Raw genomic sequence first — 24916 nt, forward strand, 5'->3', positions numbered from 1 at the left:
TCATTTAATTTTCAAAAAACACACTGTGAAACAGGGATTATTTCCATTTCACTGATTAGGAAAGGCTCAGAGAAACTGAATAATTTGTTTAAGACCATAAAGCTAGTAAACAGCAGAACAAGACTTGAAACTAGTTATGTCTAAATTCAAATACTCTGTGCAGATTACACGAGCTTTATATGAATAGAAATAGAAACCCAGGTACCCAGATTTCTGTAATAAGTTATAAAGTCCAGGGACTTTTCTGAGGTCTCTTCCTCCCTTCGGTTTTCCCCTCTTGCCCTTGGTCATCCTGGTTCATGCTTCTTGTCCAAGAAATGGTTTTATTGATTTTTTAAAAAAAATTTAGATTTACTTATTAACATGAGATGTTATCCTATGTGCTTAATTACTATGTTGCATAAAAGAATTACATAAATCATAGGAAAACATCCAATTAATAATATAAGTTTCAGCTCTCTACAACATTAAATGGTTCAAACATTAAATGGTTCAAACATTAAATGAGTCAAACTTGACTGCTTCATATTCTTTCTTGTATTACTAGAAGCCCAATAACAATATCCTACATGTATATGGCCCTTTACAGTTTGCTATGAACTTTCACTTATTGTAAAGCAGGTTACACATTTCACAGATAAGAAACTGAAGCTCGCAGAGGTTAAGTGAGTTTTCCAAGGTAACATAAAAGGAAGCTGGTATCCTGATTCCAAGGAATTACTTTGTTAACCACAACAAAGCTGCACCTTTGACTCTACAACTACTAAAATACCTAAGATATACCTATAGCTATCTCGATTTCATAGGTGACCCAGATCAATATCAAAACGAGAACTAGATTTGCCTTGTCTTGCCAGAAACTTAAGATCCTCCTTCTTTATGTTGGATAGTCATTTCAATTTTATAAACCCTTTTCCTCTTGTGTTACCATGGAAATGTAAATGCTGTTTACTTGTTTTCAACATTTGGAATAAACCCATAGACAAAAAACACAAGATTTAACTACAGTTACAAATCCGAATATGAATGTTAGCAATCTTGATAATATAAAACAAAGGATATGTCCAACAGGTTGGGAAGTGGAGGGAAAGAGAAAATTTGAAAAAAGAGGTAAGATTGTTTATATCCTTACTTTAGAAAATGAGGGGTCTGTCATATGTGCTGAAACAAGAAACAGAGCTTTAAATATTTCATTTGAAGCTCCAATAATGATCAAAGAGAAATGTGAGAATAATGGTACCTCTTAAAAAATAGGGGGAGAGGGAGGAAGTGGTGTGACATAAATTGTCACAGGATGTGGAATGTCCATGTAGGGGAACCATCAGGGCTACAGAAACAGTTAAAAGCGGGTGAATCCAGAGAAGGAGCTATGGTTTTCACTACTAATCTTTCTGGACTAATGGATCTTTTAACTCTTTGCTGGTATTATTTGCATAAAAATATTTTTTTCAGAGAAAAGGGATGGATAGATACGAAAAATCAAATAAAACAGTGTATGTTTCTTTTTAAAAACTACTATCACTATTAGAAATGGCGAGTTGTTCTTGACTTTTTATCAAAATTGTACATAGTCTTCCAACATTTCAAACTGGAGCCAGCTTCCCAGAACCGGCAATGACTTCTCTGTTGTAGAAATCTCTGAATGCACTGTTGTTATTCCGTTTTCAACAGCCCCATAAATACTCACTGTCTCTCATGACTGATGTTATTATAAGATGACAGCTATGTCCTGACTCAAGCCTCTCACTGTCAGCACAATCTTGTGCTGGAAATAATTTAAACATGTTGCAATAAGCTGTATAACACCATCTAATTCCCAAACCATCTAACCTGCCTACTGCAACTCACAGACAAAATCATCATTTTTTTCTCTTCTTCTTAAAAGTTTTCCAGAAATATACACCTGGTGTAAGATATATGGTAAAATATAGAGCTGGAAAGAAAAGGTCTTGAGATGGAAGCACAAATCTAAATTAGAAGAAAAATAGGGTATGTAACAAAAAGTACAGAGAAAATTCAAGCCCTTGGAAGGAAACGTGAACTGTTAAGGAACAGAAGCGAAAAGAGACTTAAACATATTTATGTTGTTAGCAAGGATGAGTCTAGAAATCAGTGATATATATTTATTAAAACAAAGTCAGCCAAATACATAGGAGTAATTTCTGGAGGCAGAAAAATTTTGGAAGGATACTTTTTCCTAACAAATTTACTAATACTAAAAAGATACACATACTCCAGGAACTCTTAAATATCATTTTAAAATGAAACAAATCTGGGGGGAGGAAAGACATAAAAAGAGAAAGGACCCAATACCTCTTAGATTGGAATAAACTGGCTGCCTTTCTTTGCCCTTTGTTTTTCAGATTGCTGGTGAGGAAACTCACCTGAACATTATTTTGGATCTACTGTATCTGTGAGCCTCTAGTAAGTCATGACATTCCATCAACCATTATTCTCTATAATTTTCATACAAACTTAAACATTCAACACCATAGGCTACTCTGGGGTATACTGGCAGGAAATACAATTGGGATGCCAGATTTACATTCCCAGGGAGGTTTCAGAGGATGGTTCAGAAGCTGTGGAACATGACACACATAAAAGGTAACCAAGCTGGGGGTGGTCTTGGGCAGGAAAAGCAGCACATCTCACAGTTCATTCAGCACCACTGCATTTGTAAAAGTGTTGATATCTTTGTGTACCATATCTCTGATGAACACAGATGCAAAAATCCTCAACAAAATACTAGCAAACCAAATTCAAGAGCACATTAAAAGGATCAAACACTATGATCAAGTGGGATTGATCCCTGGGATGCAAGGACAGTTTGACATATGCAAATCAATAAACGTGATATACCACATTAACGAAATGAAGATAAATGAAGGATTAAATGAAGGATAAGAATCATATGATCATCTCAACAGATGCAGAAAAATAATTTGACAAAACTCAACATACTTTCATGATAAAAACTCTCAATAAATTAGGTACAGAAGGAATGTACCTCAACATAATAAAGGCCGTTTATGACAAGCCCACAGCTAACAAATCCTCAGTGGTAAAAAGTTCAAAGTGTTCCTCTCAAGTCAGGAACAAGAAAAGGATGCCCACTCTTACCACTCCTGTTCAACACAGTACTAGAAGTCCTAGCCACAACAAACTGGCAAAAAAAGGAAATTAAAGGCATCCAAATAGGACGAATTAAATTCTTTAATTAAATTAAAGAATTTAAAGGAAGAATTAAAGTCATCTCTGTATGCAGATGACATATACATAGGTTTTTATACATAAAAACCCTAAAGTCTCCACCAAAAAGCTGTTAGAATTAATCAATGAATTTAATAAAGTTGCAGGACACAGAATCAACATATAAAAATCAGTTGCATTTCTATACACTAACAATGGACTGCTTGAAAGAGAAATCAAGAAGAAAATCCCATTTACAATAGCATGAAAAGCAATAAAATACTTAGGAATAAATTTAACCAGAGGCGATGAAAGACCTGTACACTGAAAACTATAAGACACTGGGGAAAGAAACTGAAGAAGACACAAATAAATGGAAAGATAACCTGTGTTCTTGGACTGGAAGAATGAATATTGCTAAAATATCCATACTACCTTAAGTGATCTACAAATTCAATGTAATCTCTATCAAAATTCCAATGGTATTTTTCACAGAAATAGAAAAAATTATCCTAACATTTGTACGAGACCACAAAAGTTCCTGAATAGCCAGAGCAATCTTGAGAATGAAAGAACAAAGCTGGAGGCATCACACGTCTTGATTTCAAACTACATTGCAAGGCTATAGTAATCAAAACAGTATGGTATTGGCATAAAAACAGGCACATAGATCAATGACACAAAAAAGAGAGCCCAGAAATCAGCCCACCACATATGGTCAACTAATACCTGACAAGGCACCAAGAACACATAATAAGGAGAAGAAAGTCTCTTTGAAAAGTGGTGCTGGGAAAACTGGACATTCACATTCAAAAGAAGCAAACTGGACACTTATTATATATCACTCACAAAAATTAACTCAAAATGGATTAGACTTAAATTTGAGACCTGAAACCACAAAGCTCCTAGAAGAAAGCAAAGGGGAAAAGCTCTTGACATTGGTCTTGGCAACGATTATTTGGATTTACACCAAAGCAAAGGCAAAAATAGACAGGTGGGACTACATTAAACTACAAGGCCTCTGCAGAGCAGAGGACACCACCAACAAAAGAAAAAGCAACCTACTGATTGGGAGAAAATATTTGCCAATCATATATCTGATAGGAGATAATATCCAAAATATATAAAGAACCAAACAACTCAATAGCAAAAAAAAAATCTGATTTTAGAATAGGCAGAGGAACCGAACAGACATTTTTTGGCAAAGAAGACATACAAATGGCCAACGGGTACATGAAATGGTGCTCAACATCACTAATCATCAGGGCAACGCAAATCAAAAGCACAAAGAGATACCACTTCACATCTGTCAGAATACCTATTATGAAAACGTCAAGAGATAACAAATGTCGGCCAGGATGTGGAGAAAAGGGAACACTTGCGCACTGTTGGGGAGAATGTAAATTGGTGCAGTCACTATGGCAAACAGTATGGAGGAGCCTCAAAAGATTGAAAATAGAACCTCCAAATGATCCAGCAATCCTACTCCTGAATATATATCTGAAAGAAATGAAATCAGTATCGAAAAGAAAATTCTGCACTCCCATTTTCATTGCAGCATCATTCACAATAGCCAAGACGTGGAAATAACCCAACTGTCTGTCAGTGGATGAATGGATAAAGAAAATGCAGTGCTTCTTTAAACAATGGAATACTATTCAGCCATAAAAAGATGGAAATCCTGTCATTTGCAGCAACATGGATGAACCTGGAGGGCATTAAGCTGCATGAAATAAGTCAGACACAGAAAGACAAATACTGGATGTTATCACTTACATGTGGAAACAAAACAAAAAAGTCAGTTCCATAGAAACAGAGAGTAGAATGGTAGTTGCCAGGGGCTGGGGTGTGGGAGAAATGAGGAGATGTAGGTCAAAGGGTACAAACTTTTAGTTATAAGAAAAATAAGTTCTGCAGATCTAACGCACAGCATGATGACTATAGTTAGTAATAAAGTACTGTATACTTGAAATCTGTTAAGAATAAATCTTCGGCCTTCTTTCCCACAAACACACAAAACAACTAACTATGTGAAGTGAGAGATGTGTTAATTATCTTGACCATGGCAATTTTTTCACAGCGTATCTGTATAACAAATCACATATGTATATGTACTGTACAATGTATGTGTATAACAAATCACATTGTACACTTTAAATACATAAGATGATATTTGTCAATTATTCCTCTATAAAACTGAAAATATATATAAATAAAAAGGTAGTCCAGAAAAAAGAAGTTTTTCTACAGTATTTTCCAACTGGCAACTTTAGGAGATACAACAGAGCAGGACATTTAGTCTGCTGATTAAGGTCAAAAAGGCAGTACCAATCTGTCCTGTAACATTAGTTGTTTTAACCTTTTTCCTAGAAAGTAGACTTACAAAAGACCTATTGACAATAAATGTATACTCCAACATGTACACCAGCCCAAGAAGAAAATTAATTTTGAAAAGAAAAAAGGTACATATTTTTTTGGTCATAAGCAATAGGCCTCCCTGGGCATTTTGACAGTCTTCAGAAAGAGTAAACTCTCCATTACGTACAATTCATTAAACTTTAACATTAACCAGCATTTTGGTATCCATAGTACGCTAAGGAGATAATCCTCAAAACTTCAAATTCCCAGAATATATTTTTAAATTTCAAAAATGAACTGAACTGTGCTCAACATAGCTTTAATGTTAGGTATACTTATTATTTTGTGATGCTTTGAAAACTAGTAATTCATATTAGAAATATATGATAACTCTCTAGTACGTTTCATTAACCATTTCGTTTTCTAACTGCTTAGACTGAAACAGAGTATACTGTATCAGGAAAGCTGAAAAAATGCCCAGTGATTATGTCAGGGCCACCAATCCTTTAATGCTGGTGTGTCTCCTCAGAATATGAGTAATAAAAGAGCTGCTATAACATGTCTATTTTATGCTTTCTGGCCCTTTGTTTTCTAATTAATCAACCAGAAAAAAAAGTGGTTGAAAAATATTCTCAAAACGCATACTATAAAACACCTTTGTGATCATATGTTAAATTATGTGTCCACATTCACTGTGTATTTGTTAAATTTATATATTACATGATATAAATGATACCACCCCCACTTATGTTTGGTTTCATGGAAATTTCACATACTTTCTTTTATTCACTCATCGTAAGAAACCTAAGAGGGAGACAAGGAACCTATAACCAAGCCTGTTTTACTGAGGCCTCAAATATATTTTTTATAAGAGGTATGAGAATGATGCTCTTTGGCATCTTATATTTGTAATTAAAAGATAAAAATAATTATGAAATTTATTATTGGTCACTATAATGTTGCTTCACATTTTTTAAAAACAGTTGAAAATATTCCTTGGCTTACCTGCTGCATGTAACAAACTAGCTTCTACTCTGTGGGGAACTCTTGGTGGAATTTTCATAGATGCACGAATCTGGTAAAAACTAAAGCAAAAGAGACAAAGAAGTCACTTCAAAACATTTAAAAATATGCAATGCCGCAATTTCTATATATCTATATGTATTAAAAAATAAAGTTGGCCTGCTTCTATCAGTCTCCCACAGTATTTACTGCTGGTGGGAAACAGTGTATCAGATCCAGACACAGATCAAATACTAGCATGGCAAAAAACCCAAAGGGAAACAGGCGTGTGTAAAGACAGACAAGAGAAACAATCTTACTTTAAATGAGAGAATGCATAGCAACCATAGGAGTTACTAACGATTCTAAGAGTTTCACTGCTTTATTTGATTTATTCATTTTTTTCTTTTAAAAGATAATAAATTATTCTTAAGCATAATTTTGAGAAAATACAGGATTAATAGTAGACAGTTTTAAAAAAATTAGTTTCATACTATAAGATATGTATTTGGCTTAAAGAATTCAGTATTTTTTCGAGGTCATAACTATTCTGTTTAGTTTATGCACTTTTACTTGCTTATTTATTCTACAAAATTAAGAAAAAATATATATTAAAAAAAAATCTACCAGTCATTAACAATATCAGTTTAAACAGAAAAAATTATGAGATAAAAGTATTATAATATGCTTGTGTTTTAACATCATTACACTACTAGTTTGTGTATGTAATGGAGGATACATGTATCTTTGTACACACACACACACACACACACACACACACACACACACAGAGGGTTACTAAAAGCTAAATGAAGATTATAAATCAGGGATGACTTTAGATGGACCCTAGGGAGCTGAATATTTAGTCTTTATTTCTCTTTAATAATTTCCTAGATGATAGTTTAAATATTACATTTGTAAATAATACAAAGATTAAAATATATAAATATATTTATTACTATTATTTCTAGGAAGGTATGGCCTTAAAGAGAACATATGGTCAGATCAGAAAGCCTGAATTAAAGAGTGAATGAAACAGTAGCCAATTAAATTTAGAACCTTTAAAATCACAATTTGGCCTTAAAGAGACATGGCAAAACTCCACAGAGATAGATGCTTAGTTGAGATTAAGATGAGGTCACCTTGAAGACGTGAGATGACTGAGAAGAAAAATCAAAGTGGAAAGAGCAGGAGCCTTGGGACCAAAGGAGAGCAAAGTTTTAATTTTAATTAAAGATTAAGTGAAATATTGCTATTTTAAAATATTCAGGTATGTGGTATAAGAGCTTAAGAATAAGCAACTGATAGACATTTCATTTTAAACTTCTTAAGCACAAGAACTATGTCCTATCTGTAAGTGTACACCCTCAATCCTAATATAATGATTTGCACACATAAATTCAGAGACATTTAAACAACACTCTGCATTTACTGTACACTGTTAGAGTATCCTAATTTAAAACTCCCCGAATTTAAATGTGCATGTGGGACTTCCTTGGTGGCGCAGTGGTAAAGAATCCGCCTGCCAATGCAGGGGACACGGGTTCAATCCCTGGTCTGGGAAGATTCCACATGCCGCACAGCACCTAAGCCCGTGTGCCACAACTACTGAGGCTGCGCTCTAGAGCCCATGAGCCACAGCTACTGAGCCCGTGTGCCACAACTACTGCAGCCCACGTGCCTAGAGCCTGTGCTCTGCAACAAGAGAAGCCACCGCAATCAGAAGCCCACGCACTGCAACAAAGAGTAGCCCCTGCTTGCTGCAACTAGAGAAAGCCCGCGTGCAGCAACAAAGACCCAATGAAGCCAAAAATAAATAAATGGGAAAAAAAAGTGCCTAAAGCATACGTTTCAACATATTAAAAAATAAATAAATGTGCGTGTGTATACATATACATACACGTACCATTAATTCATGACTTACTGAGGACCCACCTATGTTTAGCCACTGGGCTAAGTTCTAGAGATACAGGAAAAACAAACCACTGGAAGTAATTACCTACATTATTTTAAGCGATGTTCACTTTGCATTTATAAAAGCAGTCTATTATGACTGTAAATATATTTTTAAATTAAAATTAATGATACTTTAAAGGTATAAATCTTCAAAAATGAACAAAACTTTCAAATGTGCATATGTTAACTTTTTTTACGTAAAATATCAAATAAGAGATAAAATTTTAAAAGCAAAGGATAAAATATTTCCTTTTCTAAGGGCTGTGGTGAGCTAGGTTATTCAGAACAACTTCTTGCTAAAAAAACAACTAAAACAGCCAAATAAAGTATAAAAATATATCTTTATAAAATTATTGAAGTAACAAAATAGTATTGAATTATCAAACAAAATCAGTCAGGTAGACAACGCAATGAAGCTGCTTTTGTCCTGCAGGCATCTGCTGATCCATTCTGACAAACCTTACTTTCGGCTTTAAAAGCCTGGGTTATATTCCTAATATATAAAGAGCATCTAAAAATTGAGAAGAAAAAGGTCAATTAACCTTAAAAAATGAAAAAGAAAATTAATAAACAGTTCACCAAAAAAGAACTGCAAATGTCTCTTAAATACATGAAAAAAATTTCAATCTTACTTATAATTTTAAAAACTACAAATTAAAACTATAATGGGCTATCCTTCCTCATCTGTCACATCGAAAGAAAACCAGCAGTTTGACAAAATACTCTGCTGGTGAGGCTCTGGGCAAAAAGAAATTCTTCTGTACTGCTGGTGAGGTAAAATTGTGCAATGCCATATGGAGGGGAATTTAGCAATAAGGAGCAAAAACACATAGACATTTACTCTTTGACCTAGCATCCCACTTTTAAGACTATTTCCCAAAGATACTTTAGCAAAAATATTCAATGAGGTAGCACAAGGCTATTCATTGCAGCCTTAACTGCAACAGGAAAACTCAAGAAAAAAGCAAAATGTCCATCATTAAGGGACTGGCTGAATAAACTATGGTGCAACTATACAATGCAGTACCACATGGTTATAAAAAGTAATCTTTTATATATATATTTTAGTATACCTATATTTACATATCTATATTTAGTTTATCTATGCATACTGCAAAGGAGTGATCTCTAAGATACATTTTTTACCAACAAAAGCAAGCATGGAACATGTGTACTATGCTAACTTTGTGTAAGAAGAAAGGATATGATTATATATTTTTTCTGCCTTTTAAAAAAAGTAATACAAGGGAAGGATATACACAAAACTAATAAAAAAATAAAATGGTTACCTATAGGTGAGGGAATGGGGGTCAGAAGGGACCAGGATGAAAACAAGGCCTCTCTCAATGTATGTACTTCAGAGTTTTGATTTTGGAACCACAAAATATTTTTATATAACAACAAAATAAATTAAATTTAAAAAAAGCAATCCCCTAAACCACCCTAAAACAACTGAACTTAATGTGTACCTTCTTAACTGCAATTTCACAAAGTTCTTTCAAGTGATTTTTAAAACATAGTACTTTAAGTGCCTATTCCTCATGGGATATATCCTACAATAAAAGAGAACCCCAAAGAAGCTTTAAACAACATTTATAGTCTTGTTGGTGGTGCTATTATTTTGAAATTATCTTAGACATATTTGCACACACATGAATAAAGCAAGTTAAGTAATCATGTTATTAGGAACCAAGATTTTCAGTGTAAATGAAAAGAGATAAATATAAAATTAAAAAAGTAAAATCCTTGTAATCTAAAATTAGAATAGTAAAAATTTATCATGTATTCTTAAAAAAATGTATTTTCTATCTCTGTCAACAGAGAAGGCCTAGAAGCAATGACTCAATAAAAATGTGTATCTTTAACACATATATTACGATCTCTAAACACTATTTCCTACTAAAAGGAACTAGAGCCCGTTGGCCGATTCCAAATCTAGAGCAGGGAATATACTAGAATCTGGAAAAGCTAGTCACAGTAGGAAACACAGAAGCTCTCAAATACTGCGTGGATCACTCCATGAGAAGTTCACAGAAATCAACCTACAAGGCTCTCTCTGAACATCAAGAAGACTAATGATGCAGAATTACCATCAGATACATTAAAAATCCATGAGTTCATATTGGTATAGGCATAACTTGTTTTTATCACACTTTATTCGAAGGTATTGGGGTGGCCAAAAGGTTTGCTCGGTTTTTTCCCATAAGATGGCTCTAGTAGCCCTTGGTTGTCTTTAACTTCATTCAAAACCATTTTATTAGATTGTATTTGACAGCTGTCATATCAGCATGCATTTAAAAAAAGACTTATCAAAATTGGTGAATTTTTGTGCAGCCTTTTTAATATTGAAGATGGAAGAAAAAAAGCAACATTTTCAGCATATTGTGCTTTATTATTTCAAGAAAGGTAAAAACGCAACTGAAACGCACAAAAAGATTTGTGCAGTGTATGGAGAAGGTGCTGCGACTGACAGAATGTGTCAAAAGTGGTTTGCAAACTTTTGTGCTGGAGATCTCTCACTGGATGATGCTCCACAGTTGGGTAGACCAGTTGAAGTTGATAGTGATCAAATCAAGACATTAATTGAGAACAACCAACGTTATAGCACGCGGGAGACAGGCGACATACTCAAAATATCCAAATCAGGTGCTGAAAATCATGTGCATCAGCTTGGTTATGTTAATGGCTTTGATCTTTGGGTTCCACATGAGTTAAGCGGAACAACCTCCTTGACCATATTTCTGCATGCTATTCTCTACTTAAATATAATGAAAATGTTCCATTTTTAAAACATATTGTGATGGGCGATGAAAAGTGGATACGGGGGCTTCCCTGGTGGCGCAGTGGTTGAGAGTCCGCCTGCCGATGCAGGGGACGCGGGTTCGTGCCCCGGTCTGGGAGGATCCCACATGCCGCGGAGCGGCTGGGCCCGTGAGCCATGGCCGCTGAGCCTGCGCGTCCGGAGCCTGTCCTCCGCAACGGGAGAGGCCACGACAGTGAGAGGCCCGCGTAACGCATAAAAAAAAAAAAAAAAAAAAAAAAAAAAAAAAGTGGATACGGTACTATAATGTGGAATGGAATAGAGCAGAGGGCAAGCAAAATGAACCACCACCAACCACATCAACGGCCGGTCTTCATCCAAAGGTGATGGTGTATATATGGTGGGATTGGAAGGGGCTCCTTCCGGAAAACCAAACGATTAATTCCAACAAGTACTGCTCCCAATTAGACCAAGTGAAAGCAGCACTTGACTTGACGAAAAGCGTCCAGAATTAGTCAACAGAAAACGCATAATCTTCCATCACGATAATACAAGACCGCATGTTTCTTTGATGACCAGGCAAAAACTGTTATAGCCTGGCTGGGAAGTTCTGATTCATCCACTGTATTCACCAGACATTGCGCCTTTGTATTTCCATTTATTTCGGTCTTTACAGAATTCTCTTAATGCAAAAAATTTCAATTCCCTGGAAGACTGTAAAAGGCATCTAGAACAGTTCTTTTCTCAAAAAGATAAAAAGTTTTGGGAAGATGGAATTATGAAGTTGCCTGATAAATGGCAGAAGATGGTGGAACAAAACGGTGAATGTGTTGCTCAATAAAGTTCTTGGTGAAAATGAAAAATATGTCTTTTATTTTTACTTAAAAACCGAAGGCACTTTTTGGCTAACCCAATATTTTGTTTTTTACAAGTTGAAGGTTTCTGGCAACCCTGTGTCAAGCAAGTCTATCGGCATGATTTTCTCAATAGCGTTCGCTCACTTCGTGTCTCAGTGTCACATTTTGGTAATTCTCACAGTATTTCAAACTTTTTCATTATTATTACATGTGTTACAGTGATTTGCTATCAGTGATTTTTGATGCTACTCTTGTAATTGTTTTGGGGCCCCACAAACCACTCATATAAGACAGTGAACTTAATAAATGTTGTGTGTGTTCTGACCGCTCTACCGACCAGCCATTCCCCCATCTCTCTCTCTCCGCGGGCCTCCCCATTCTCTGAGACACACGATATTGAAATTAGGCCAATTAATAAACCTACAATGGCCTCTAAGTGTTCAAGTTTAAGGGAGAGTTGGTTGTTTCTCATTTTAAATCAAAAGCTAGAAACGATTAAGCTTAGTAAGGAAGGCATGTTCAAAGCTGAGGCAGAAAACTAGGCCTCTTGTGCCAAACAGGAAGCCACACTGTGGATGTAAAGGGAAAGCCTTGAAGGAAATTCGAAGTGCTGCTCCAGTGAGAACGCACGAATGATAAGAAAGCAAAACGACCTTATTGCTGATATGAAGAAAGTTTTAGTTGCCTGGAGAGAAGATCAAACCAGCCACAACATTCCCTTAAGCCAAAGCCTAATCCAGAGCAAGGCTCTAACTCTCTTTAACTCCCTGAAGGCTGAGAGAGATGAGGAAGCTGCAGAAGCAAAGTCTGAAGCCAGCAGAGGCTGGTCCATGAGGCTGAAGGAAAAGAGCCGTCTCCATAACAACAAAGTGCAAGGGGAAGCAGCAAGTGCTGATGGAGAAGCTGCAGCAAGTTATCCAGAAGATCCGGCTGAGATAATTCGTGAAGGTGGCTGCACTGAACAACAGATTTTCAATATAGGCAAAATAGTGTTCTATTAGAAGATGCCGTCTAGGACTTTCATAGCTAGAGAGAAGTCAATGCCGGGCTTCAAAGCTTCAAAGGGCAGGCTGACTCTCTTGTTAGGGCTGATGCAGCTGGTGACTTAACTTGAAGCCAATGCTCATTCACCATTCTGAAAATCCTAGGGCTAAATCTCCTCTGCCGGTGCTCTCTAAATGGAACAACAAAGCCTGGATGACAGTACGTCTGTTTACAACATGGCTTACTGAATATTTTAAGCCCACTGTTGAGACCTACTGCTAAGAAAAAAAAATTCCTTTCAAAATGTGACTGCTTGTTGACAATGCACCTGGTCACCCAAGAGCTCTGATGGAGATGGACTGTGGGATTCATGTTGTTTTCACACCTGGTAACACAACATCTATTCTGCCGCCCACGGATCAAGGAGTCATTTCCACTCCCAAGTCTTACGATTTAAGAAGTACATTTCATAAGGCTATAGCTTCCAGAGACAGTGACTCCTCTGGTCGATCTGGGCAAAGTCAATTGAAAACCTTCCAAGAAAGAATTCATCATTCTAGATGCCATTAAGAATATTCATGATTCACGGGAAGAGGTCCACATATCAACATTAAAAGGGGTTCAGAAGAAGTTGATTCCAACCCTCCTGGATGACTTGGAGGGACTCACTCGTCAGTGGAGGAAGTCACTGCAGATGTGGTGGAAACAGCAGGAAAACTACAACTAGAAGTGGAGCCTGAGATGTGACTGGACTGCTGCAATCTCATGACAAAACGTGAATGGATGAGGAGTTGCTTCTTATGGACGAGCAGAGAAAGTGGTTTCTTGAGATGGAATCTACTGTTGGGGAAGATGCTGTGAAGACTGTTGAAATGACAGCAAAGGATTTAGAATATTAAACTTAGTTGATAAAGCAGGGACAGGGTTTGAAAGGATTAACTACAATTTTGAAAGAAGTTCTACTGTGGATAAAATGATACCAAACAGTGCTGCATGCTACAGAGAAATGGCTCATGAAAGGAAGAGCCAATCAATGTAGCAAACTTCATTGTCTTATTTTGTCACATTACCACCCCTACCTTCAGCAATCACCATCCTGATCACTCAGCAGCCATCAACACTGAAGCAAGACCCTCCACCAGCCAAAAGATTACAACTCACTGAAAGCTCACATGATGGTTAGCATTTTTTAGTGATAAAGTATCTTTAAATTAAGGTACGTGCATTTTTTTTAGACAAAACCCTATTGCACATTTACTTTTTTAAGTGTAAACATAACGTTTACATGCTCTGGGAAACCAAAAAATTCCTGTGAACTTATTTATTGTGATATTCACTTTATCGTGATGGTCTGGAACTGAACTCATAATATATCCGAGATATATCTGTACTAAATAAAAACTGATGATATTTGAAAGATGCTAGAGCAACAACCCAATATTCTGAAAACTAGTAAATAAGGAAAAGAATAAAACACTTGCCATGTCTTTCCTGTATAAACTGTATTTCAGAGTAACCAAATAGTTAATGAGGCAAAATTCTTCTTCACAGAATTATAGCTAATAAATGCAGAAGGAATAACTGAATATCACCATTTTGTAAGCCCTAGTAAAATAAAATAATGACTCTGGAAAAGTTATGAATAGGTACCATCAATTAAGTGATGGAGAACTTCATAATGGATGCATCAGATTGACAATACCTGAGTCAATCTCATGAAAAGAGGCAGACATTTTATGTCACCAAATATAATGTAACAGGAAGGACACAGCATCAGCTATGAAGGACTCTTCTCAAAAACTATCAGAATTTAATCAAGCTTTTGGATCAAACAAGCAATTACAAATTTTTAAAAAAATCTAAGAGATATAACACCCAAATACAACCTGTAAATTCTGGAAGGATACTGATTCAAACAAACAAACTATAAAAACACATTTATAAGATGACTGAAGAAATGAGAACACTGTTTTATTTGATGCCAAGAAATTATTTTAAACATTTCTTTAAGTGCAATAATGGTTTTGCAGATTTTTTCAAACAAAAGTCTTCCTGTATTAGAGATACTAAAAAAAGATTGGGGAGGAGGGTAATAGGTGAAATAAGGAGAAAAAACTTCGATAATTGTTGGCTAGATCATAGGTATATATGTGTTTACTATACTTTCATATGTTTAAAACTTTTCCTTAAAGAAACAAAAAATGAGTCCTAGATTGGTATTTCCCAAAAGGCCAGACACAAGGAAAATCTCTCTCAAAGAATAAACCTGAAGATCTTGGCAGAAATCAGAACAAAAAAAAAGAGATGCACAGGGAGAAAAAAAGAAGAGGCTACATAGAAAGCACAAAATATAAGATAATGGATATAAACACAAATATATCAGCAATTATATTAAATATAAATGGACCAAATGCTCCAGTTAAAACACAGAGTGCCCTAGGGAATGAAAAAGATAAATCCTACTGTATGTTGTTTACAACAGAAAAATTGAAAATACAAGGATAGAGAAAGTCTGCAAATAAAAGAATGGTAAAAGGTACACTTTGAAAATTTTAACCAGAAGAAAGCTGATGTCACAATATTAATAGTAGACAAAACAGAGTTAAAAGCAAACAGCATTATTAGGATACAGAAGTCTTTTCATAATGATAAAAGCTTCAGTTCACCAAATCAGCATTTTTAATTTGCAGGCATCTGTTCTCAAAACATGGGGTATGTCTGTTATAAGCAGAAAATTATTGGATTTAAAATCCAAAAGTCTGCCTTTAAACCGGAAAACTTAAAACTATTTGAGCTTTATGGTCACAATAATTTTAAATGTTTGTACTTGTCATCTTATGCTATATTTTTTGTTTTTGATGTTGCTTACTTTTTCCATTCCTTCATTTGCTATGTCGACTCTGGTTAACTTGCTTTTTTTTTTTTTGTAATAACCACATATAATCTCTAATTCCATTAGAAAGCAAATAAGTTTTTCAAAAACATTAGTATATAGGTATAAGTTTTTACAGAAAGAGATTTTTTTTAATTTTGCTTTTCATTTATGTAAGATGCAGAATTTAACAATTACTTCCCCCACCGTCATTCTCCTTTTCCATATTTTATTAATAAATCTGGAGAACCAACTCACTAATCTATTTGAAATGGACATAGTTTTTAAAAACTCTAAGATTTAATTTTGTAAATATGTTTATTATTTTGACTTATTTCTATCATTTCAATAAGTTTCAAAGCTAATCTCCTATTACAACTTCCTTAATTTAGAGCTCTAAATTTTTACTCCCTTTCCTGTTGTTCAAGAACATATCACAAATAATTTATTCAAAAAGAGTAAGTAAAGAGTATACTTTCTAAGACTCTGTATTTTCTTAGAATACCTTCCTACTGTTACAAAAGACAGACTACTTGGGTCACTACATCTTCCCTGCAAAGCTCCGAAGAGGCTGTGGAGTTATCGTAGGATCATGAGTAATTTTAGGAAAAAAGCTTCAGAGCAGATTCTTATTTCATTTTTGGTAAAATCTTTTGAAACTGGATACTTAACAGAACTCTTTAACTTTTGAAATATAAACTTTTTACCCCAATATGTTAACTTTTAAAATCCATTCTTTAATTTTGTCAAGAAAACAATGAGCTCACTTGCTGTCTCAAAAAGTCTTTATTAAGATCAGGAAAGATCTATTCTTATTGTTTATTATCTAGCCAAATTTACTGGTTACCTCTTTGAGAGCACCTTGTTATTTACAGGTGGAACTCTCATAAAATCCATACAGGTAGTCCCTGGGTTAAGTAATATTTGACCCATAAATAAATTCCTCTTTATGCAAACTGTTCCTTAAATTACATATTTGCATTATTAGGGAAACACATTATTGTACACTTTGTTAACAAGTACACAAATTCGTAAGTTTCATGTTTCTCTTCCCATTGGTGTTTGCACTGCCTTGAAGTCACATCATTTATGCTTTGATTTTCGAGTAGACACTTCTCATAACAACTGTCCTTTAATGGAAAGATTTTCTTCTACTTAATTGACAACATTAATATTAAACTATTTTCTTCCGTCTTCTATAGTTCTTTCCACAGTTCCTAGTTTGATTTCTTCTATATATTTATACTTCAAACACAGATGCGTTCAAGGCCAGTACTGGCTAACTGCTGGTATACTCAGTCAGTATCAGCTCCATCATTGACTGTTATGCTCCATCATTATGATCCTTCAAAGGATGCAGACATCCTATCTTACACAGGCCACAAATGGCAGACCTATACTATGGCATCTATTTTTAAAAATGAGGTAGGACACAATAATGAGAGAAATCTAAAGATTCAGAAGTAGTCTAATAATTGATGTAAATTGCTGTGAGAAAACTAACTTTTCTGACTACAGAGAATGGTTGATTCATTTAAACCTGAGAAAGTGATGACCTTCTTAGATAGTATTCTCAGTTCTTATACCTTACTGAAGAAAGAGACAATTTTAGACAGTTTTGAAGGCCTTGAAGAAAATTTGAGGTGGTTTCCTGTGAGTCCAATCAGCACCACTTAATCAGAAGTCCTCAATTTGTGAACTTTATACAACATATACATGACATTATAGACAAGGGATCATTTTTTCCAAGGTTGTAATCAATGTCAATAATCCAAAAAATCAGCATGAAATTTTCTGACTCTTTTGGCTGACAATCATTTTTAAATCAAACTATTAACTTCCCATGAGTTTAACAACCTCAGAATCATAAATGGAAGGGATTTAAGATTGTTTTGTTCAGAGCCTTTAAAGACTGTAGTATGGAACCCGGTTTCTAGGGTTCTACAGGCCTTTCCTAAGAGGATTTCAGCTCCACGGTTTTGTGATGTTACTGAAATTTACGAAAACAATTTCTAAATCCATATCCTTGATCTTCTTTATTTCCAAATCATAATACATTATTCACCTTACAGTAGTATAGCTTATGACAAGGGAATGGTGCTAGGACTGACTAGGGAAAGCAGCTGTAGCTACAGGTATGTAATTAAACTGTTTTGTGGGAAACCACATGCAAAAGAAAATAAAAAATAACAAAGTACTACTATCATCGTTTCAACTTGCACCCCATGGCCGTTTCCCTCATTACTTGTTTTATTATCAGCAGTATGCTGGATTGCTGACTCTCCCAAACACACCTGGAAACAAATCAAACTGATAACATTTCACTTGCTTTACAAAAGAATGTTAAAACATACAGCACTTTGCCCAAGTTCCCACACTTTCTAAATATTTGAGAATACCTAACATTAGTCCATTTGCTTCCTTCTGAAATGAATTAAACTCAACTCCATTCTAGAAGCCATTCACTGATATTCTAAAGCTGTGTTCTTTAAACTGTGGTACGTACACTGGCGCATCTCTGTGACATGTTACCAACCTGCAGTGAAATGAAGCAAACCGACTCCATCTCAGAACACACTGTTTTAACTAGTCTTTTTTTTTTTTCCTTCCTAGCAAGAGTTTCTCACTGAAGAAAGCAGTGCGTTAATCTACATTCTGGCGAAAGTGCCTCACCTCTTCTTGAATTAGTAACAAACTGTATGCAGATGAGTACTCAATAGCAATATCCTAAAGAATTCCAGAAAAAGATGTTCTCCTAATTTTGCAATGGTCTCCAAAGAGAGGAAATTTCCCCTCCAGTTTAATACCTAACTGAAATTGCTACAGCTTCAATTTAATCCCACTCTCTTATCCTTTATGCTGTTGAGAACAGGTGTTTAAATAACATTTTTCCCTGTATATTTAAAAGACGATCTCTCCTCCCCCTTTGGAGCCCTCTTGATAAACGAATTTTGAATAGAGTCAATTGGGAAGTCCACCAACTTGTAATCATGTACTTCTAGTATAATAAACAACTCAAAACAAGTTAGTTACACTGAGTTCTTATATCTCTCATTTATATAAGACGTATGCCCACATACCATTCAATAACATCAAATTCATAATCAATGCTGTAGAGTCTCAATTTTCTTTTCAGAGTTTACAATCTACCATACTTAAAAAAAGACAGAATAGGTTAAAATGAAAATACAGCTAGTTTTTCTTTAGATTGTTAGTATCTGGGCTATTGGTTTACCATTAAGGAAAAACAATGTAATTATAGTAAAAACAGACCTACTCAGATGCCACATGTTCTCTCTCTTCTGCGCCTGCCTACAGCTTAGGCCCTGCCTAGTCGGTCCCTTATCGTGTAACAACAACAGTGGCAAAATTAAACACTAAACACTGTGGACGCGCAGGACAAGGGCCATCACCAAACGTGCACAAGAAGTGCTTCCTCATATACTCCACCTCCATTAGTTTCTGCTGGGCTATGACGTAGTGCTATGCAGTAAGATATTTATTGATGTTATTTTAAAAACACTGAAGTAAAATACTGCACAGGACTACAGGCAGACCTCGTTTTATTACACTTCACTTTATTACAGCTCGCACATGATGTGTTTCTTTACAAACTGAAGGTCTGTGGCAACCCTGTGCCGAGCAAGCCTAACGGTGCCATTTTCCCCAGCAGCATTTGCTCACTTCGTGTCTCTGCGTCACATTTTGGTAATTTTTGCAATATTTCATTTTCACTGTTATTATGTTTGCTATGGTGATCTATGATTGGTGATCTTTGATGTTACTGTTGCATTTTCTAGCATTAAGGTATTTTTTACTTAAGGTATGTACATTGTGTTTTTAGACATAATGCTATTTATTGTACACTTAACAGACTACAGTTTAGTATAAAAATCACTTTTATATGCAATGAGCAACCAAAAACTTCATGTGACTACTGCAATATCCACTTTACTGCAGTGGTCAGGAGCTGAACGTGCAGTCTCTCTGAGTTCTGCCTGCATTTCATTACCTGAATTTGTAAGTTTCTCATCTCAGTCTCCTAAACAGACATTTCATATATCAGAAAATAAATTGGAAAAGACATATTCTATTTCCTAACATTTAAATATAAATTTAGATAAATTTATCTGTTCATCTATCAAAGCTGACAGTTATTTAACATAACAGCCAAACACAAGCTCTAAACTAACTTGCTTATGGCAAAGGTAGTAAAGACTCAATAAGCATAAAGAAAAGGTTTAAAAGGCAGGAACTGATAAATCAGAATAGAAAAGAGTAAATTATATCCTTGAAAATATTCTTACAAATAAACAAGTCAAGCAATATATCTAAAGACAATGAGTCTCTAATTATTCGATTTTAGAAAGATCAGTTACATAACAATATTCTTCAAAAGTCCTCAATGGATGTGGGAACTAGATTGTAGAATAACAGAAAATTAATGAAAGCAGCAATCATACATGCTATATTTACGATGGCTGACAATAAAATGGAACAACAGTTCACTTAGTCCTTATCTCCAGTTCCAAACCTCCAATTATTTATGAACTTGGTATCTTACCTCAAACTCAACATATGGAAATGAACCAATTCTGAGTCCCACACCATGGCCCCCTTCAACTTCACTGTTTATTTCAATATCACTAATATTGTCTAAGTCAGTGTGATTTGAAACTTCAGCATTATCTTTTTAAATTTCTTCTTTTTAAAAATTCTAAATTTGCAAAAAGTAGAACAGTGCACCCACATCCCACTGCCCATTTTTCATCTGTGAAAAAGATTTTGCCATATTTGATTCATATATTCATTTTTTTCTTTGCTGAGCTATTTCAAGGTAATCCTAGAGATCATGTAAATTCACCCTCCACACACATATTTTTTAATGCTTTTTCTGTCTCTGCATCATCCTCCACATGGAGTTACTCATTAAATCCTACTCTTTATTCCCCAAAATACCTCACAGAAATTAATAACAAAAACCAAAAGATGCTAAAGTGTGTGGCAGACTGACTTTAAAATGTCCTCGATTTCTTCCTCCACCCCTGTATCCACACTCTCTCAATGAGACTCCCATTAAGAAGTGGAGTGTAGTTCCCCATCCCTTGAATCTGGGCTGGCCTTACGGCTTGTTTTGGGCAGTACAATGTGGCAGAGGTAACAGTGAGTTAGTTCCAAGCCTAGGTCTTAAAATGTCTTCTTGTACAGTTTCTTTCTCTCTCTTTGGATCCCTGCCTCCTCTATGACAATAAGCTGGAGGATGAGAGATGATAAAGCAGAGCTGAGTGCACCCAGGTGGTGCCATTCTGCACCAGGTAGCACCCTGCCAGCTGACTGTGAATTCATGAGCCCAGCCAAGATGAACCAGGCCAGCCCAGATCAGCAGAATCTTTCAGCTGATCCACAGATCTGTGAGCAAAAATAAATGCTTACTGCTGTGATGCCACTGAGGCTTTGTGTTTGTTGTCAGCTGCATTACTGTGGCAATAAATAACTAATACGAAAATGGGTACTAAAGAAACTTAAAATATGTGGCACTGACTTTGGGACCAAAGTAACGGTTAGTTACAATTACAGAGGGAAAAAAAATAATGTGGAAACTACAGGAGACTTAAAAAACAGTGACCCATGTTTTGTAGTGATGAACTTTTGGTCAGTATGCTTTCAAACAATGACTTAGAAGAACTCAGACACTGTACCCAAGAAACTTTTGGACTCGAGCAAACTAATTTCCTGGCAGAATATTGGAAATGTCACCTGGTTGCTCCTAGCAAGGGTAGTAAGGTTTTGCAAGAAAGAGATGAGCTAAAGAAAGACCTGATCATTTTACAAGCAGAATCTAGAGGAACCAAGACTTCCTGGGGAGGAAAGTAAAACTGCTTACAAAGATCTAATCAAGGGAGTGGCTGTAAATCCCTTTCTTAGATCTCCAAAGGAGTTAAGGGCAATGTCTAAGTAGACATTCTCAGCTTGACAAAAAGGCTTTTAGGAAGTTAAAGGGCGTGATCCCACAGAATTCTGACTTCCAAATAGTAGTGATTCATTGAGAGAGTAGTCATGTCTCAATAAACAATCGTGGGTGTGGGTTTCAGAGCATGGAATGGACTATATCAGACATACAGAATCCCCATAAAGTTTTACAATGAGTTTCACTGGCCAAAGAGCCCCCAGCCCAGACCTGGCTTGGCCTTGTAACTTGCTTAGCCAGCAGAATGCAGTGAGGAAACAAGTGTGCTAATACAAGGGATCCTGCAACTTCTGCTCTCTTTCTTGGACTCCTGCCTCTGCCATGAGAACAAGCCCAGGCTGTCCTGAGAGACCACGTGGAGCAGAGCAGAGCACAGCTGTCTGTTTTTTTCAACAAGATGGCAAAGCCAAGACAGACAAACAACAGAAGATTTCTCTCATCCTACCCGGGTTGGTCACAGCCCCACCGCTACCACTGCCAGCACAGGAATTCAGGTTTGTATCGAGACATCGTGAGCACATCCACACTGCTCCCTGCGCCTCTATTTCTTCTACACGACCATCCATCCAATATCACCATGCTCTTCATCATGTCAGTAAGTGCTGATTGTAATAACAGTGACAGTTTCATCCTTCCTTGGAAACAATCAATGGCTAGCCAAATCCCTCCAGACATCAAAAGCCCTTCACAAACATAACCTCTCCTCTCTTTACTATCTTTTCACAACTCTACTAGAGAATATCCAACCTCCTCCTACTCTTTAAAATAACCTGTTCATCCCTGTTTCCGAGACTGACTCATGATGTATTCTCCTACTAAGAGGGTCTTTCACCTTATCCCCTGCCTATCAATCTTATCCATACCTTGATCCTAGCCCTCCATTATGCTTTTCCTAAGGTACGAGCCCAGAAAGATATCTTCCTCTTCTGATTCCCGGAGCACTTTCGATACATACCTTTTGAGGAGTCAACATTTTGTGTTCCTACATTTTGTGTTTTGTGTATATATGTTTTATTTTTCCCACACACTGTTAGCTTTTAAAAAGCAGAAATTAGATCTTAAACATTTTCATTAAAATCCTCTCAATGCTCAGTACAAATTCATAAACACACGTTAAACATATCCAGCATTATCATTAAATCCATGTGAATATACTCAAATATATATTTAGAAATAAAATTTCCCTGAGAAAATAGTTGAATATAGCTCATTGTTTTCCTTATATATGGTGGAACAAGAATATGTAATTAAATTTAAATGCAAACTGTACAATTTATCTTATGCAAAATATATAATTTTCACATTAAAATACAAACCCTCTCTGAAATAAATCCACATTGTAGAACTTGTTTAGCTCCACGGAGAATTCTACCATTGCTTGGACTTCAGTCATTTTTAATTTATAGTCAGAAGACAAATCTGGTAACAGCACCTTGGTTAAAGAAGGGAAAAAAAAAAATCATGAACACACAATAAAAATGCCAACTTACAAAATCACTAATATTAAACATATTTCAGAGTATGATACACAGGCAGGAAATAAAAGTGGAGCTAATGAACACAGTGCTCCTAAGTCAGCCTGACCCGGCTCTATAGCACCGGAGTCCATACTCACTAAGTATACTTACCGATGAAATACCTACTAAATAGCACTACCCTAGAAGATATGCCCTGTTAGAATGATTTTCTAAGATTTGTTTCCCTTCGTGACAACTATGCGATAATAAATAATATAGCAAATTGCTAAAAGTAACTTCTGACTTTATCATAGATAAAACAGTAACTTTTGAAGAAAAAATTATGCTACCTAATTATTCTCTTCTAGTTCTACATTGCATATAAAGGCAACTTCAGAGTCAAAACAAAAGAATTAACATTCTTTAATTCCCATTTAAATTCATGAAGCTTTTTCTCTGTCAGGTGAAGTTCTTAAGTGACTGTTCATTTTTAAATTTCAAAAAAAAATTTTCCCTCATTACAAAAGCCTAAAGTGTTCATTTTCAAGAGGTTAAAAAAAATAGACAAGCAAAAAAAAAAAAACCCATTCACAATTCTATCCGTTGAAATACATACTTTGGTATATATTCTTCATACGTGTGTACATGTGTACATTTGTACAATTTCTATAAAAGTAGGATCGAACTACATGTACATTTTATAACCTGTGTATTTCACTTTATTGATGAACACCTAGTTAATAACTATTATACTGTAAATGTTATAATTTAAGCAATCTCCTGCTGTTGGGTATTTCAGTGGTTTCCATCTTCACACTATTTCAAAAAAGCATTATTACAATTATCCTTATCAGTGACACATGCTTTAAAAAGCAGTTTGGAGTAAGAGAGTGTTGAAAGACAATTCTGAGAGTCTTGTGTTTCTGCATGTCTTGCAGGCAGAGACACTGACTGCCTTTATTCCGGACTATTTTTCAAGGACATATGTTTCGCACAGTCTGAGGAGTCAGAGACAGTGTCTCATACTGGAACTAAGGGCAGATCTATTTACTGTGCCATGTAATAAAGTCTCCCCTGAGGCATAAGTCAGCAGGCTCATTGTCCATCTTAAGAGATTCGGGTTCCTCAGCTCAGGGGTCCTCTCCATAACTCAACCTACTCTTACGCAGGGGGCCTCATACTCTAGCCAGTGCTATTGCCATGCATATAAACTATCATTTTCTCTGACCCAGGAATCTCATGTCTCCTGCCCACATTCATGGCGCTGCAGCAGGCTAACTTGTTACTTTGCAAGCGGGATAAATTCTCAGACCCTTCACAGTTCTTAAAATAGTTCTTCATAGAAATCTGGCAAGTATTTTGATCTATTATGAATTAAATGCCATATTCTTACCTCTGCTGATCAAAAGTTCATTTTAATATCATTAAATAACCAATGTTGTACTTCCAGTTACTGATTCTTGCTAAAAAAATATTGTTCCCCCTATGAGAAAGAAAAAATAACATCTCAAA

The 24916-nt window shown here is 35.6% G+C and overlaps 1 protein-coding gene across 1 annotated transcript in view; it reads right to left on the bottom strand.

The window, feature by feature from the left end:
• The window catches only part of FAM135A (family with sequence similarity 135 member A), a 106300-nt gene extending 82960 nt beyond the window's left edge, over positions 1–23340 (bottom strand). Inside the window, exons 1-2 of the mRNA XM_065888666.1 lie at positions 23264–23340; positions 6553–6632 (exon numbers count right to left, since the gene is read on the bottom strand). Coding sequence (XP_065744738.1) covers positions 6553–6632; positions 23264–23340 — 157 coding nt within the window. The remainder of the gene's footprint in view (positions 1–6552; positions 6633–23263) is intronic.
• Between the last annotated feature and the right edge of the window lie 1576 nt (positions 23341–24916).

Source organism: Phocoena phocoena, chromosome 12 (assembly GCF_963924675.1).
Source record: "Phocoena phocoena chromosome 12, mPhoPho1.1, whole genome shotgun sequence".
Lineage (NCBI taxonomy): Eukaryota > Metazoa > Chordata > Mammalia > Artiodactyla > Phocoenidae > Phocoena > Phocoena phocoena.